The sequence below is a fragment of the Oreochromis niloticus genome, linkage group LG16 (genome assembly GCF_001858045.2).
Source record: "Oreochromis niloticus isolate F11D_XX linkage group LG16, O_niloticus_UMD_NMBU, whole genome shotgun sequence".
Taxonomy (NCBI): domain Eukaryota; kingdom Metazoa; phylum Chordata; class Actinopteri; order Cichliformes; family Cichlidae; genus Oreochromis; species Oreochromis niloticus.
This window is the reverse complement of record NC_031987.2, coordinates 4,310,646-4,328,859: the sequence shown is the minus strand read 5'-3', so window position 1 is coordinate 4,328,859 and position 18,214 is coordinate 4,310,646. Positions and strand designations below refer to the sequence as shown.

Sequence of the window (18,214 nt, the reverse complement as noted above, 5' to 3'; positions counted from 1 at the left end):
AGAAATGTTATGACTGACTGTGATCCTAACAAGGATTTTGGTACAGAGTTAAGGGGAGCAAGACCAAAAACCAAAAAAGTAAGTTTAAAGACAGATTTAGGACAGAGTGATAAACCTTTCCATGGATTCAGACGGATACACAGCTACACTCACAACATGTGATAAGTTAAAGCTGGATTAGTTTAATTCAATTCAGTTTTATGTATATAGCACCACATGGCGGCAGCAGTCACCTCAAGTCGCTTTGGAAGGTAAAGATCCTCCAGTGATACTGAAGAGGTAAAAGCAGAAACAGAAGGTGTAGAGTTTAAAATAGGATTTTATTTCTTTTTAGTCTTTCTTTGATAACCTTAAACTTGAATGTATGTTTAATCAACACATAAAAACACATAAAAATCTTCTGTACTTAAAATAGAAGACAAAAAATAAATAAATAAATAAAAACCTGTGTAGGGTTTACAATGCCTAGGAGGCGAAAACAGTAAAATAAAGTTGGACTTTGGGTGCTTTTGAGTTTTTGTGTCTCAAGATCAGGGGCATCTATCTCCTCAAGTGACCATCTTGTGTTTTATTGTTTCCTGTATTTTTCCTGTATTCCTATAAAGCACACCTCTGACAGCCAAACCCACCTGTTCTCTGACTGGATTGTTAAGTTTGTGATTGACATGACATTGACCAATAAGCTGAAAGGAAGAAAAATCAGGTCAAAATTCGTAGTTGCAAGTCGAAACTCACACACAGCCAGGGAACTCGAGTGCAGAGTTTTACACGTAGTTTTTTGCTTTGTATCTGTAAACAGACCTTAACAAAAAAAAATGTGTAACATGTAAATATTTTTTACAAACACACAAATTATCATCTATAGATGCGCAAACTCAAAATTTTCAGATATTTTGGTTTACAATGTTACAAAACTACGCAGTCTGATTTACAAGTACAAAATATTTATGACCACAATTTCGACCCATACAAGGCTCAAATGGTTTTGAACAGTGGACCATGCAAAGCTAGTCTAATAGAGTTAAAGAATAAATACATGGAGTTAAAAAGTAGCATAATGGGCTCACTTTTATGATGTAAGTTGATTATGTCTCATAATCGTGTTCACTGGCTGCATCACTTGAATGTAATCAAATACTCAGGATAAGCCTGGGTGTCATGGAAGACAACAAACATGGTGGGATTGGCAACATTGTCCACAACACTGTCATACAGGTCAGTGGATCCGTGTTTTTTTGCTGGTGGTGTAACCATGCCTTTCTGTCCAAGGGTGAAGTCACCAGTCAGAACTCGGCAGACGTACATAAACTTTTCCCCGTTCTGATTTGGCTTGGAGTAGGTGTCATTGGCAGAATAACTAGCATTGACAGCAAAGTATGTGCCATTGCCATATAATGCAGCTGAAAATGAAGAGCAGTAGAAAGTCAACGAAAAAACTCTTTAACATGCTTTCTGTTATTTCTAGTAGTTGCAGCAGTTTGAAAATCAAACATTAAATGCTCTCAAACTCCCATAACCTCACAGTTTTTTATGTCTGAAATGATACAAAAAATACTTCTGTGTGCTTTTGCTAATAGTAAATCAAACTTACTTGTCGTCAAAGACATAGAAATATGTTGCCAACCAATTATACATGATTCTGAATAAGAGAAATGGTATTAAGTGCTGTTGAACACACAACTGAAAGTTCATATGTGGTGTATTTATTAACAAATTTTGTTAAGTATAATATGGAAAAGAAGAAGATGTAAGGAAGTGCTTTCAACAAAATAACCACCGCCTTAGTTAAAAGTGAGTGAAAGGTTGAAGATGGAGAGGCTGATACGGTGTGGCTGGATATATGTGAATAACAGATAGGAGGAGAGAGAGGGAGGCAAATGGACAAAAGAGTATAAAAAAGGCGGCTTGGAAAATGCGGTAGTGTTTTTCTCTCTGTCTTGCGATGAGCAGAAGACATCATCTGAAGATTCAGTCCTCGGGTTCCACAGATAGAAATTACAGCAAGTACACCGGAGGGGCAGCCACAACCCAAACACTCTGGACCCATATATTAGATTTTTGATATTTGACTTTACTTGATGGCTACAGCCATTTTCATCCTTTCAGCAAAACCCACTTCCATCTGTTCTTCCAAATTTGACCTCTGTTCCTTTCACCTACATCTCCACTGAAGTCTGTTCCAATCACCACTTTCTCCCCCTGAAGACACACTGACAACATTTAGCATCAACCCTTTGATTTCCAGCCTGAAACTCATGATTCTGTCTGACACTCTCTTCACCTCCACAACACTATTTACATTTTCTCCCTTCAAGATTATCCCTACTCTGTTTCATTTCCTATCTATATCATTGTAGCACAGCTTGAATCCACCTCCGGTGCTAATGGCCTTGCTTCCCTTTCGCCTGGTATCCTACACACAATATAGATCTACCTTCCTTCTCGCCCATCATATCAGCCAGCTCTTTCCCTTTACCAGCCACAGTCCCAGTACAATCCCTATTCTGATAACCACATTCCCACCTTTTATTGTCTCTCACTCTCTTCTAAAATATTTATTTTCAGCATTGTTCCTTGTGCAAGTTTTCTCCACATTCTGTGCATTCTGTTCTTTCTGTGTTTTAAAGCTGATTTTGAAAAAATGTGTTTATGGCCAACTCTGTAACTCTCGGTAGCATTAAGATCAAACTGAAAACAGCAATTTGCACACTGACACATCCCCCACCCACAAATATCTCACCATTCTTTCCTGCATAGCTCCTGTTGAAGCCGCGGTCATTAATAATTGGCACAGTTGTGTCGCAGGTACCATGGAAAAGACGTCTCTCATTATTCTGATGACCATTTCTCACCTCCATGTCACGCTTCTTGAGCTGTAGACTTTTCCACAATCCAGGGTTCTGGATCCGCTCAATCTGAGAAGAAAACATTTTGTTTTTTTGCATTCTGCCACAAGTTTATGTTCCAGGATTCAAAGCAAGGAAAATTTCTGTGCCTGAAATATAGATTTTTAAAAAAAATTTCTGCACCAAAGTTGACCCTTTCTGCATCAACTTAAAATGATGAAATTGTCATGTCAGTGATTTTATTTTATTTAACAACTGATTAATTAATTGATCTTAAGATATATCAATTATATCATTACTGGAAATATTTTTTTAAATACAGGAATATTATTATATTCAGTATAGGTGACACCCAGACTTATTCTAAATATAGTTCTGGATCCTGTGAATGTGATGTGATTGTGATTTCTGTTGTGTTTACTTTTAAAGATATTTCTGTGAAACATACTTTCAAAATAAACTTAAAAGTGTAAATCTAATTGTTCAACCTAGGAAAGGTTATGACTAAGAGTAAGAGATGATAAAGAAGAATTGTTAATGCCACCTTTGTAACAGTTCGATTGCATGAGGCCTGGAACAGCTTCAGGATTTCATCATATTCTGATGTCTTGGCCTGCACTGCAAAAGGCTGCCATGTGGTTTTGGCTGGCATGTGCTGCCAGTGTTCAGGAACGTTTTCATCTCTATTTTTGCTTAGCATTTTAATGAGCTCTGAGTTAGCTCTAAGTACATCATTGCTCAGTCCTTCAATAATGAGTGTGGCTTTGGGTTTACTGCTCTCTATCTTTATGCTTATGCCCATGGTCTTCTGCATGTCAGTAATTTTCTGGCGGTCTTCATCAGAAAATCTAAGGACACCGTTATCTTCAATTTTGATGGTCTGACGTGCTTGGAATATCTTGTCATGTAAAAGTTTCTTGGCCAAGTCGACGTTAGCTTGTGTGTCACCACAAATGTGGAAGCAAGTAGCCTCCACTTTCAGACTCTCAACAACGTCTTTCTCTGTCTTGGGGTTTTCAGTACTTCCACCAGTAAAGAGTGCTGAAAGAACAAATTTCAAAAACAACATTAGAACTTAACGTTCAACACTAATTAGAAATATAGGAATGTTTAACCAAAAAGTACTTTATTCTGTGTATTTACATTTGATTTTGGTCCATCCCCAGTTCCACCCTCCTAAGTCCTTAGAATCAGGATCAGCAGCTTCCCTCTGTTGCATACTGCTGTGGAAGTCTTTAAGCATAGGTTTCTGGAAAATAACTATGCGTATTGTGGTGAGGGAGTTGGAAATGTTTTGGCTCATCACATCAGTCACTGCATCCAACATTGCATCTGCTACCAGTCTTGCCTGTACATTGCCTTGACCTTGAAAATATGATTGTTACTATTAGAAATTTAAGAAGGCTGTCATGGTCCAAGTCACTCCACTACTCATTTGTTAAGGTCAAAATTTAAATATGTGTCCTCTCTTCTTTGGTCATCAAGGTTTCTAGAACATTTGTTTTTCACACAAAAAAGAGGAACCTTACTTTCAGCTTGGGTTACTTTTAGCTTAATCAAGAAATTCACACAACTCAGTCACTGTGTGGAAATTTTTCCTGTATTAATGCAATTTATTGTTTTTTGAACAGATGTGTGAGGGTATGTATCAATGCACAAACTCCTATGACTGTAACGCTGTGATATTTTACATTAGTTCGTGCTTGCTGCACATAAGGATTCGGTCTTGGTTTGGTCTTTTTTTGAAACAAGTTCTTAATATTGTGTGGCAAAGATTTGTTTGTGGCTTTATACATTATGTGTACATTTCTGATTTGGATGGAACAATACAAAACATATAATGATGTTTGATTCATGAACTGTTTAACTTTATAAAGAATTGCAAAAGACTATTTTGCCTTTTAATATAAGTAATCTTGGGTATCCAGGATAAGGTGAGATTTTTATTTTGTGAATTTGAGCATGCTGCAGAAAATTGAAACCTGGAATTTGTTGCTTCATTGTAAATTGGTAAATGGTCTTGTTCTTATATAGCACTTTTCTACTCTGAGCACTCAAAGCGCTTTACACAACTTGTACATTCACCCATTCACACCCATTTGCACTAGCACTTTCTTCTACGCTGTTTCTAATTGCTTCCTATCTAACATTCACACACATTCATACTCCAGTGGATGCATCGGAGAGCAACATGGGGTTAGTATCTTGCCCGAGGATACTTGGCATGCAGACTGGAGTAGACTGGGATCAAACTACCAACCTTCCTTCACTCTAGGTGACCTGCTCTACCACCTGAGCCACAGCCACCCCCAAATTCTGCACATATTTCTGCAGCACATGCTAGTAATACTTTTTTTTTTGTCATAAACCACATCATCTGATTGAACTTTGTCTATTCCTTGAAAGAAAGGATAGTAATGGTCCCCTTGCCTTAGGACTAAGCTAATGTGAATCTGTCATGGGGTGGAGTATGGAGTGGACCCAAATCGGAGAGGATTAACTTAACTGAAACTGGACTTTATTTTATTTGTGGCAGCAAGTCCATAATGCAGTAGGAAACAAAAGAACAACTATCAAAAATGAGGAATGAAGAAACACAAGGGCTAACCAACTATACAAAAAGTGCTATGCAACAATGAACAACAAGAGACAAAGACAATATGTATCTCACAGGATAACAAGAATTTGGCAGGTGGGAAAACAACTGACAACAAATAAAAAGAGAATAAATAAATCTCACCTGTGCCGATGGCAGGAAATGATACAGAGGTATAGGAAGTTTTCACACACATCTGGAGTGCATCTTTCACAAGCTTGTTGATTTTTACTGGGTCTGTCTGTCCAACCAGGTGGAGAATCTTCTTACACTTAAGGTTACCTGGCTGTGTCATTATCATGCCGGGGTTGGACTTGGCACCTAAATGGGGAGATAGTGTTTTTGAGTGCCTTTGAACCTTAAAGATTGCGAGCATGTTTATTCAGGCCAAATTTCCTTTCTTGAAAAGTTTGGCCTGTGACTGGTTTTAGGATTAGATCAGCTTCCATTGTAGTGTTGAGGAAACAAAAGTGTTAGAATGTAGATGGTGTCAGCTCTGAGTTACATAAAATCATAACGCTGTTATTTCTTACCCAGATTGTGGCATTCCAGTTCAACAACCTTACCAGCTGCCTCTAAAATAGCTTTAGAAACTCCTGGAGATGACAAAAACACATAAAACTATATAAAAAAATGATGATCAATGTAGGTTGTTGTAATGTAAAAAAAGGTTGTTGGTAATTGTTCCATTGGTTGTTACTGTAGAGTAATGGGGACAGAATGACATGGAACATTAAATATTTTTTAAAACTTGATTTTTTGCCTTTTTTATGATTTACCTGACTTTAGAGTAAAGTTTTCATCGGAGGAGCTGACAATAATGTCAGTGGTCTCTTTGGTTATGTCTCCTGTTACTACCTGTATAGTCACATTTCCCATTTTGGTCTCATGCATGTCTGAGGTTGAGATGATCTTAGAGAAATGGCCTGAGCACAAAAAGAAAATTAACAGCTAAACCCATCATAATACAGTTTTCTCTTCAAGCTTAATTTATTATATATTGGTACAATTATCAATCAGCTGTCTGGAAAAAATGAAATATATTTTTCAAGTATTTGCTTAACATATAAAGTATTTTTTGTTTTTTCAAGCTTATTGAACAATTTTTTTTATATGTGTTTAAATAAACTAAAGATTAAAGTACAGATTAAATTGATTCATTGTCATTAAATTGTAATTTTGTACACGATGGGGTACTCCATGCCTTGACTTTGTGTAGAACTTGAACCACCTGGGGCATTACCAAACTTCTTAAGCTCTTCACTGAAAGCCTGTAAAAAGAATCAGAGTTGTTCTATTAAAATAATCACAAACAGAAGAAAAAAGGCAGTTCAATTTTCTGAAAGGTCATCGAGGCTAACTAAACAAGTGAGTCAGTCTCCAGAGACTTTGGTTCTGCTGCAGAGTTAGGCATATTGACAATCATGTTAATAGTCTTTGTAGCTGCCGTCATAGGCAACTCTCGCATTTAAGTTCATTTTATTATATATTTAAGGTTGAAACAATAAGTAGTTGAAATAAGAAATAAATAGTAATTCATGTTCATTGATTAGATTTATGTGTTTAAATGTGTTATTTGTGGTAATTGTGCAATTAGATAGGAACCTTTTCTATAGTTCCGTCTGTTGTTGCTAAGAGGGCATTTTTTTGGCTGTCACACTCAGCAAGCTAATTAAGAGACGAGCCTCGAGGTTTGCACGTCTACAGAAAGTTATAAAAGAGTTCCCTTTTGGACCTCCCCACGATGTAAAGATGAAAGTTTTATTCCCTTTGAGTGAGGCCGATGAGCTAAATGTTTTATTTTGTTTATTATCGTTGTATGTAAATACGCGAGTGTTGCGTGATATTCAAGTGCAGTTACCGCAGTGTGAGGTGTAATGTGTACTTTATTGATCCTTTTGTTGGAATGTTTCGTTATACATAATGCTTAAGGACTTTATTAAGAATATTCATTTAAGTTTGTATTTCTTTTTAGTTCTGACGGCATTGTATCGGCTGTGGTTGGACATCATTGCATGTTAAGACATGTGGAAGAATCCTCCTGTCCGAAATAAATGTCAGTTAAAACGCAAAGAACAAGTTGAGCTTTATTAAGACTCGAGGGGAGTAACAGTCTTTATTGTTGTTTTTAACAAATTTGAAGGGTTGAGAGTCCTTGATCGGAATTAAAGAGCTGTTTTACCACAAATGTCTTTAAAAATTGACTCTTTTTGTTACCAGAAGAAGACTTCCATGCTGTTTCATGCATTTCAGCATTTACTTTACTTTCTGAATGCAGTAGCTATGTTCATTTTTTTGCTGCAGATTTGTCTGCAACACATCCATGATGTGACTCTTTTCACCACATCACAACATTACTCTACTGGATTAAGATTATTTGAGTACTGTCAATTAACTGTCATCTCCAAGAAACCACTTTGAGTTCCTTTTAGCTTTATGATGTGGCTCATTATCCTGTGAAAACAGCCATCAGAAGATGGGTATCGATTCACTGATCCACATCGCGAGGATCTGCAACAAGGACATTGGAATGTCATTGGGACCGGAGAAATGTAGTCAGATGTAGGGATGGGAATTCATAAGAATTTAGTGATTTTGATTCCATTATTGAAATCACTTATCGATTTGATTTCTTATTAAGTTTCTTATTGAGTCTCGTTGGCTCCACTTTGAGAGTCACCAACATGACTAAACAGCATGTCATAGACATTACTGTGGGGGGGTGTGGTCTGTGGTGGCGCTGCTGTGAGCTGCCTGACACATACCAACAACAAACCATACCGCAGTCCACACAGACTTTTATGCCAGCGAGGCGTGATTGCAGATGTCGTGCAGGTGAGCCCATCTCCCCTGCAGCTGCACTGCAGACCACGCCCCGCCAAAATTACATTTGTGCAAATTAATTGCATGCTATGTGGTCAAATGTTTGTGGTAATGTTGGAGGTATTTCCCCTCTTTGCTGTGGTTGATTATGGGATTGTTACTCAAAAAAGTAATGATTACACACATTACACAGAACTAATGATGTTTCTCTTAGAACATAAAGCAGAGAGCAAAGATGAAAACCAGCTATAAACTATATCTGTGTGTGTGTGTGTGTGTGTGTGTGGTTGTTGGCGTACAGACACGGAAAATAAAAGACAATATTACTTAAGATATCTGCAAGGCAGCTTGATTTGCTATGAGGTTAATTAAGGTGCAAGCTTTTTGTTTACCTTGATATTTTGTGTATCTCCTGGGTAAATTACCATCACAACCTTATTCAGGTGTTTGGGGTGTTTCTTTTTGCTAAACTCTAGGATGCTATCCAACATCAAAGAGGCTACGAGGGGTATAGGAAAACCCAGGTTTCCAGTACCAATGGCTGGCAAGGATATGGAGGTTAGATTATTATCCTCTGCCATGTCCAAACAATCCTTAAATATTCCTCTCAAAATCTGTAAGGGAGTTTTAATAATACGCATTTTTATCATTTTTGGATTGTAGAAGTAACTTAAAAAGTACTTTACACATAATGTAACACATTACCTTTTCTCCTGTGCCATGATCCTTATCCCAGTGAGGCGCAATTGCATGAAAGACTTTTTTGCTATATAGCTGGCAGCCCTCAGTAACAATGATCTCACCAAGATTTCCAGTAGCACCCTGTGCATTTATTAACTGCTGAAGTTTGGGTCCAGCTGCACGCAAGATGGCTTTTGAAACTGTTCCTCTGTCCAGATTAAGGTCTGGAGGCACAGTATTCACAATCACCTCCGTCTAAAAATGTATGAAACAGTTATCAGTCGTGTGTTCAGCAGTGCAAATAACTATAAAAAACAAGAAAACAAAAAATGATAATAAAAGAAGAAACAGTCAAACCCTTCACTAATAAAGATAATTTATTGCTAGAGGGTAGGGTGAGTAGTTAATGCTACATACACACCCTCGTAGTCTGGCACCTTGTGGTAACAAAAATTCTGTCTTAAAGTAACTACGTGCTCTGAATTAAGTATAATAAAAATCCAAATTACCATGGAAAACTCTATGTTTCCCTTTTTAAGAACAATGTCCAGGCCTTCGTTTGTCTCCACATGATACAAGTACAGGTCAGATCCAGTAGGCTGAAAAACTGGTGGCTTGTGAGCTATGGGAGGACCTTGTTGAGAATGAGTGACACCGTGGTTTCCAAACTCCTGTCTGACAGCAGCCACCATATCCTGAACAGCAGTGTCATCATTGTTCACGAAATGGATCATCTGCAAGGTAATGTCATCACACTTCTCATCACAATACTCCTTCACTGCTTTAACAATGGTGAGTTCACACTGCTTGTGGGAAAAGCAGCCCAGGCCTCTGCCAATAGATGGAAGAGCTACTGAGACGCATCCGTGGATTTCAGCGAGTTCTAAGCTTCCTTTAACAGCTTTGCTCAACTGAGCTGAAGTTTGCTCAAGTTTGTCTTTTTCATACTTGGGTCCCACAGCATGGATGACTTTTTGACAACAAAGCTGCCCTCTTGCATCAGTTATGACACAGTCTCCTGGCTTGAGTTGACCCATTATTGATTTTATTTTGTCACATTCATCTTGTAACTGAGGGCCAGCAGCCTGCACAAGTGCTGCTGCAAGACCAGTACTGTGTTTCAAGTCTTGATTGGATGGATTGACAATTGCCTGCATTGGGTAACTGCACATATCTGCCTTGCAAACAGCTATTTCCACTCCTTTAGGTGTTTTAATTTTATATAAAGGTTTTGGTATTTGTCTAAAGTCACCATTCTTATCAACCAGTTGGACCAGACAACCAGTTATATTTTTGATTGAGGAAACATACATAGCTTCATTTTCCTGGAAGAGCTTCTTCACTCCAGACTTGTAAACACTCAGACTGTCAAAGACTACAGCAGAGACGGCACCATCAACCACAGTCTTGCAATGTGTCACATTCACTCTGGATCCACTCAGACAGATAGCCTCATTTCTGTAGGACACTCTCACCTTGTCTTTCACTTTCTCCATCCAAGATGTGTTGAAATGTTTCAAGTATTCAACGACAGCATTAGCTTTGACCACAACAGTTTCTTCTATGTGAGCGTTCTGTGTTAAGAAGTCACCAAGCTGATGCTGAACTTTTATGACACTATCCTTGTAGCCTGACACCACGACTTGTTGAGCAGTTGTGTTGATTCGAGTTCTGCATGGCTTACTGTTAGCCTGCTCTAAGTGACTGACCAGCTGCTGCCACTCTGGCTTCTTCAGGACGTTACTGTCTTCAACATGAATGTACTGAGATGTTAACAGCTGTCCTAGATGGTCCTGAGCATGAGACAGATCTCTGTCAGAGACAGCAAGGAGCTGCACCCTGTTTCCACTGATTTCAAACGCTGCGTTTATTTGATGAAATGTGAGGAGAGCATCTGTAAGCTCCTCTTGTTGCTCATCCTTCAACAGTTCAAGCACATTTTTATCTAATTCCAGATTCTGTCGTTTTAATGCAAGTACTGCATCCAATATAACTTTGCTTGCTGCATTAATCTCTTCTTTCTTCAGTCTGTCAGTTTCACTAACAACAGTCCCTGATAAAATACCACTGTCCTTTTCAGGTACCACGATCACATTTTCATTCATTAATGCCTGTCTGATCTTTTTCTTAGACTCTTCCCATGCCTCTGAATGTGGGTGAAATTTCAGACATTTGAAATTTGGCACAGTTTGTGCAAAGGAGTTGATGGGCTCAGTGATGGCAGCAGAAAGTTTTAGTGAAGGCTTGTCTTTGCCACAGAGGGCCCTTCCTAAAGATTTATAAAAAGGATAAACTCTGATGTCTTCACCCTTGATGGAATGCTTCTTCAATATATTTTTAACAGCTGGTTTAAAAAATACAACAAAACATGAGTGTGCATTATTAACATGTATTATACAGTTACAGCAATATCTAAAATGTAGTGTAAATGAATTACCTCGATGGTCTTTAAAAGTGATGATGGCAGACTGTTCAGTTTTATTAAATATGACACTTTCCACATCCCCACTTTCAATTTCAAAATAATGCTGAAGGTCTTCTTCACTATAGTTTTGAATACCATCAACTAGAACTTGCTTTGTGACTTCAAGAATTCTGGCCGAAAGTCCCTTCTCTATGAACATCATATTTTGGTGGGATCTTGTCAAAAAGTCAGCGATTTCTGTGAAATAGTGATTAAAATTCATTTTGTTACAAACTCCATGGGATCCCTTTAATGTTGATTTAATCACAGGTACACCAGTGTATTTAGGATCAGCAAGGTAAGATTCTGATATATACATTACATTACATTAGAGTACTTTAAAGTATTATCAGTAATCAGGGTAATGTTGACACTTTGCTGCTTCATGGTGCCCCCATTTAGTTTAGAAAATTATAAATATGCAGCCTTACTTTTATGCAATGAACAAGTTATGCTATATTATATAATTTCAGGTAATTCTATAATATATAATGTGAACTGTGAACAGATAATAAAATGTTATATTATCCTATGAATATGGACTTAATTTTTAAATGGGTACCTTTTCTACTCTGGAAAGTCACCACAGCAGAGGAGATGTCAGGAAGGACTTCCAAAGTGAAGTCATGAGACTTGACAATGTTTTCCACCAGGATCTGCAAAAACTGCTGGTTGGTACAATCAGAAATATTCCCTAAAACAGCCGAGTTGGAACATGGCTCTCCATCTGCTGTATCATCATCTCTGCCTGTTTCTTCTGTTGGAACTGTGGCTGTTGGGTTGCTGTCAGCAGTGCTTAACAGTTTATCAGTCACAGCAACAGCTGCTGTTAATGAGACATGTAGATCAAGTGAATGAACAGATATTTCTTAGATGATAAAACACAAAAATACTGTCAGTTATGAATTCAGATCTATCACTATGTTATGTTTGATATGGATTTACATATTTACATTTACAAAGCAAAGAAAGAAAGATTCGATCCACAGTCAGAATAAACTTGCTTTGAACAAATACTTAACGTTGCCAGTGTCTCACTGGCTTGTTTCATGGTTGTCTCTAACACAACTTCCTCCCTTATGTGCTCCAAGCAGTGTAATTCATTTATTCGTCCTTGTGGACTTTTGGGCTTCACATTCAGACTAACAAAAACGTGGATTTCTTTTCATTCTATCTGCCAGTGAGGCTTCCATTTGAGTCCTCTAGACTACACCACTTGTAATATCAGGCTTTCTGACCCGATTTTTATCCCAACTTTAACTTTAAAAAAGTCATCCAAGCCTTTATCTCAACAAGCTGGGATTATTGTATTTCCTCCTATTTAGGTCTCATCCAAAGTGAATGTCCCACCTCCAGCTCATTCAAAGCTCTGCTGCCACACTTTCATTTAAAGAGACAAGGCCACATACTCTCATCCTTGCGTTATCCTTGTAATTGCCACCTGTTAGATGTAGAACTTGTTTTAACTGTTAAAGCGTTTAATGGCCTAGGGCCGACCCACATTGTAGATTTACTGGTAACTTATGAAACAAAAGTTTAATTTTCTGAGTGGATTATCCTGTTTTAATCCTCTAACAAGGCTGAGAATGCTTGTCTCTCAGATCTTGTCATTGCATTTATGTGAAGACAATATTTTGAAGTGTTGAGAACAAAAAATTAAAATTAGTTTGACAAACATGCAGGCATGCAGGGAAGTCCTCCCTCCACTCCTTTTCCTGTCCGCCCAGCTCAACAGCATTCATCAGCTGCCACTTACAACGGCAACATCGTGCAACACATTGGGTGGAATAAAGACAAATAAAGACAGAATATGCTGTTTGATCATCATTCAGTCTGAGAGGTCCTTCCCAAAATGACAACAGGATAGTGCTTCATTTAGCCAGATCCAGATATTCACAAGGTGAATATTTTAAACAACAAACTTTTTGGCAAAGACATGCAAGCAAAGATAATATTATTTAGAAGTCAATTTTACAAAATTACAAAAGAAAACTAAATAATGGATAAAATTATTTATATAATTTATATTTTTAGATTCCAGAAATACCTTAATTACATACATAATATGTATGGCAATGTTTTAGTTTTCTTTGTATATACTGTTTTTATTTGGTACTTACATTTTGTTCTAAATTTGTCAGATGGAGTTTCCTGTGTAGAAAAAATAAATAAGATTTGGATTATATTGACATTTTGTGTCAATATTGTCCATCACCAGAATATAAGAACAGCTTTAAGGTACACAGAGCAGAACAGCTGCTGATAAATGATTCATGACAAACTTTTCGTACCTGTGATGATTTCTCTTCAGTGGGTAAGCGGACTGTCAGCTTCAAAACACCCTTTTCCAAACTGATCTGATGCGACTCTTTGGCCAGAACATTTCTCTGATCTGTGACACAGCACAAACACATGTCACTACATAACTCAACTATTAATATATTATCTTTTAGCTGACTAAATAAAACAAACATTTATTGTGACAAACTTACCCTCCTCTCTCTGGAACCACACAATCGCTGTCCTGCTGCCATTTTCATACTCCACCTCACACTCGCCGCCACCGTTAGATTTCTTACTTTGAAAGTATTTCACTAACTTAATCTTTAGTCTGGGAATGTTGTTTTCTTCGAGCTCAACCAGCAGAGGATAGGAGTGTACGCCAGCCATTGTTGCAGGCCGGGTTCTGTCTGCCTGCTGTCAGTCTTTCACTTTTTGTTTCACACACATTGCTGTCCTGTCATAGATGTAAAATTTAAAAGGCTTGCATGATATTTATGTAAAGCTGGACTGAAAGAAAGCACAGGGCCATTAATCATGGCAGCACAGGAATGAGTTCTAAGCAGAAGATCGATAGAGGCTGGGATCTACCACACCAGGCAAGACCCCAGGTACAGTCTCTGCAAAAAGTCCAGCAAACACTCAAAAATATGATTCTTAACTTGTATAACTGTCAGTAAAATCCAAAGCAAATATACAAAGACAAAAGTTTATTCATTATTAAGGGAAATAGGCAAGATATGAACTGAATGTGTATCTATCAAGTACATTTGACCAGATTGTACAGAGAGCCTGTGCGCATGAACCTCACGTCTTTACCAACATAAACGCGCCCCCTGGTGGTGGACTTGGTTCATCACGATTCTAACTAATGATGGGAATTCATCTTTTAAGAGTTGGTTCTTATGGATTGCTAACTAAGAAGAACCGGCTCTTTTGGCTCCCAAACGACTCTTCAGATTTTCCATCCATCCATCCTCTTCTGTGAACTTATGCACGAAATATACAGGGTGGGCCATTTATATGGATACACCGTAATAACATGGGAATGGTTGGTGATATTAAAGTCCTGTTTGTGGCACATTAGTATAGGGCCAGTAGGCCAAGCAAAGCACACGCAAGTGTCAGCTATGGTTCGTACGTGCTGTGTTGTCGGTTGCAACGGTAGATCACACGATATGGAAGGCAAGAAGCTGGAAAATGGGCTCTCTTTTCATCGTTTCCCCTCCTGGAGGCAACGGGAGGGATCTCATGTATCTGAGGACGTTAGGCTTGGATTGCAGCGGTCAGACGAGCGGATATCGAGTTCTCTGCCATCCCCAAACGAGAGCAATTGCCCACCTGAGAATTCATGTTGAGCGAGTAATAGGTAGTTTGCGTAATAAGTTCAAAATGCTACACACTACAATGCCAATCCGATTACTCATATCATGTGAGGGTGAAGACACAACACTGCTTGATAAGATTGTTAAGGTGTGCTGTGTTTTGGTGAATATGTGCCCCAGTGTGGTTGTCAAACCAGGGCCAAATGAAACTTGCTCTTGTTGAATATTCATAAAACTGCTGTGTTGCATGTACAGTTCATTGTAAATAATTGTACTTTCTGTAAAGTGGTTTCAATAAAACAGGAAAGAAAAGTATGTTTATTTTTTTTTTATTCAAGATCTGTTCACATGTACTTAGCAAGTACATACACATGAAATGCAAACTATTTACATGGCAACGCACAGCTGGCTTCAATCGTGAATCGTTCATCTAGAGCAAATTTTGGGGCAGCTGCTGAGGAGAAGTCAATGTTATGTGCAACCTCTGGCTGTATCTTGGTCATATGGTCAACGTATTCACAACGTGGAGGCTTAAAAATGGCCAACTCTTGTACCCAACCGTTTGTGAATCAGGTGTGCGCCTCCAGGAATTTATAATTACGAAAATGATTTCCCCTATGCGCTGACTCCACAGACAAGGTACGCGAAGATATCGGGATAGGACAATGGCGGTAGGCTGTCTGGGTTTCCACTCCACTGCCTTTTTTCATACGGGTCCACATTACCGATGCACGCTATTTTTTCCAAGTACCGTCTCTTGGCGTCTGGGCACAATCAGTCGTGATACAGCCCTTTTTGGCAGTAACGCTTCCAACACAGTGTGTTTGTTTTGATTTGTTCCCTTCTGACATGGCGCTGTGATCCCACAATGCACTGCGGCGTGACGTCAACTCCAAAGCCCTATATGTGAGGGGGCAAACTCCTCAAGATGGGTGGTGACCATGGTGGCCATTTAGAAGTCAGCCATCTTGGATACAACTTTTGTTTTTTAAATAGGAAGAGGACCATGTTGACACATCAAACTTATTGGTAATGTCACAAGAAAAACAATGGTGTGCTTGGTTTCAACGTAACTTTATTCTTTCATGAGTTATTTACAAGTTTCTCTTTGTTCACAGCCATTGACATGTCGAAGAGGTTAACACGTGAGGAGCGGATCAAAATTGTGTTGATATCTGGTGAACGCAGTAACCGGGTCATTGCAGCAGATTTCAATGCAAGACACCCTACGAGACCACCCATCTCCCATGCTACAGTTAGCAAACTGCTTGCTAAGTTTCGTGAAACTGGTTCAGTGTTGGATTTGCCAAAATGTGGACCCAAGAAAACTGCCACTAATGAAGAAACATCAGTGGCTGTCCTAGCTTCATTCAGCAAGAGCCCACAGCGTAGCACTCGCCGCATGTTACTGGAGAGTGGCATTAGTTGAACATCCCTTCGGCAGATATTAGCTACTCACACATGGCACCTGTTACGCCCCACTTAAAAACGAAGTGTTGACTGGGGTGGGGGGTAACACAAAGTGAAAAAGAAAACAGGAACTACTGGAAAATAGATGTCATTAAACATGATTTATTGCACAAAACTACTAAAGTAAAAATGAACACAGGGAAGCTCTTTTCTTCAGGGTCTCCAAGGCCAAAACAACAAACAAAACACCCCCTTTAGCTAAAAATCAAACCAAGAACTCTCTAACCAAAACAAAATACAATGGCTGAGCTCCCTGTCTAGCCAAAAACAGGAGAAAACGATTGAAACAAAAATGGCAGAGAACCCCTACCTGCTTCCACAACGATGAACTAATTAACACAGTAAGGGCACACCTTTGCTTACAATAAAAGAAAGAAAACCAAAGTTTCACCGAGTTTAAGTTCTCTCTCTCTCTCTCTCTCTCTCTCTCTCTCTCACACACACACACACACACACACACACACACACACGAGCTGGAACACACCTCAGCTGTGGCTCATGAGGCAGACCTGTAACACAGGAAAAGGAGAAAAAAACTCTCACAGAGGGAGAGCCACTAGAGGTCAGCGACCGTAACAGCACCCTTACAAACTCCAGCTCCTGCAGCATCTCAACGAGGATGACCCAGATCGGCGCACAGAATTTGCAGAATGGGCAAAACAAAAATTGGAACAGGACCCTCAGTTCACGCAGAAGATTTTGTTCAGTGATGAGGCAAACTTTTATGTGAATGGTGAAGTTAACAAACAAAACCACCGCTATTGGTCTGAGACTAACCCACATTGGATGGATCCCTCCAAGACTGTTGGAACAACAAAAGTGATGGTTTGGTGTGGTATATGGGGTACAACGATAGTGGGTCCATTCTTCATCAATGGAAACCTCAAGGCCACTGGATATTTGAAATTGCTACATGATGATGTGTTTCCCTCTTTATGCACTGAAGCTGGCATGTTCCCTGAGTTTTTCCAGCAAGATGGTGCACCACCACATTATGGGTGCCAGGTCCGAGCATTCCCAGATGAACAGTTTCCTGGAAAGTGGATTGGTCATCGTGGGCCAGTTGAATGGCCCCCAAGGTCTCCTGATCTGACCCCCTTAGACTTTTATCTTTGGGGTCATCTGAAGGCAATTGTCTATGGTGTGAAGATACGAGATGTGCAGCACCTGAAACTACGGATACTGGATGCCTGTGCTGGCATTTCTCCTGCGGTGTTGCTATCAGTGTGTGAAGAGTGGGAGAAGAGGGTTGCATTGACAATCCAACACAATGGGCAGCACATTGAACACATTTTATAAGTGGTCAGAAACTTGTAAATAACTCATGAAAGAATAAAGTTACATTGAAACCAAGCACACCATTGTTTTTCTTGTGACATTACCAATAAGTTTGATGTGTCACATGGCCCTCTTCCTATTGAAAAAACAAAAGTTGTATCCAAGATGGCCGACTTCTAAATGGCCACCATGGTCACCACCCATCTTGAGGAGTTTGCCCCCTCACATATACTAATGTGCCACAAACAGGACTTTAATATCACCAACCATTCCCATTTTATTACGGTGTATCCATATAAATGGCCCACCCTGTATATTATATCAAACTTTTATTATTTATCAGAATCAGAATACTTTATTAATCCCTAAGGAAATTATCTAATTATATGGCTTGTTATGCTCAAAATATAACAAACAAGGAAATGTAAAGTAGAAAAAAAACCCATTTTAT

At 38.9% G+C, this 18,214-nt stretch overlaps 1 protein-coding gene across 3 annotated transcripts; it reads right to left on the bottom strand.

Annotated features, from left to right (window-relative positions):
• Positions 1–307: 307 nt before the first annotated feature.
• Positions 308–14,125, bottom strand: LOC100705484 (poly [ADP-ribose] polymerase 14). 3 transcript variants are annotated; one of them, XM_025903954.1, is made up of 17 exons: positions 13,903–14,125; positions 13,702–13,802; positions 13,531–13,561; positions 11,973–12,236; positions 11,384–11,608; positions 9,456–11,290; positions 8,971–9,201; positions 8,658–8,879; positions 6,647–6,713; positions 6,222–6,368; positions 5,976–6,038; positions 5,587–5,763; positions 3,990–4,211; positions 3,391–3,887; positions 2,741–2,915; positions 1,068–1,400; positions 308–801 (listed from the first exon to the last, which is right to left on the bottom strand). In XM_025903954.1, the coding sequence occupies exons 1-16, from the start codon at positions 14,078–14,080 to the stop codon at positions 1,117–1,119; spliced, it is 4,719 nt and encodes a 1,572-aa protein (XP_025759739.1). In that variant the 5' UTR covers positions 14,081–14,125; the 3' UTR covers positions 308–801; positions 1,068–1,116. The 3 variants fall into 3 exon arrangements, with proteins under 3 accessions (XP_025759739.1, XP_025759740.1, XP_019208900.1); XM_025903955.1 differs by having other exon boundaries at positions 308–683; XM_019353355.2 differs by having other exon boundaries at positions 308–1,400.
• Positions 14,126–18,214: the final 4,089 nt, after the last annotated feature.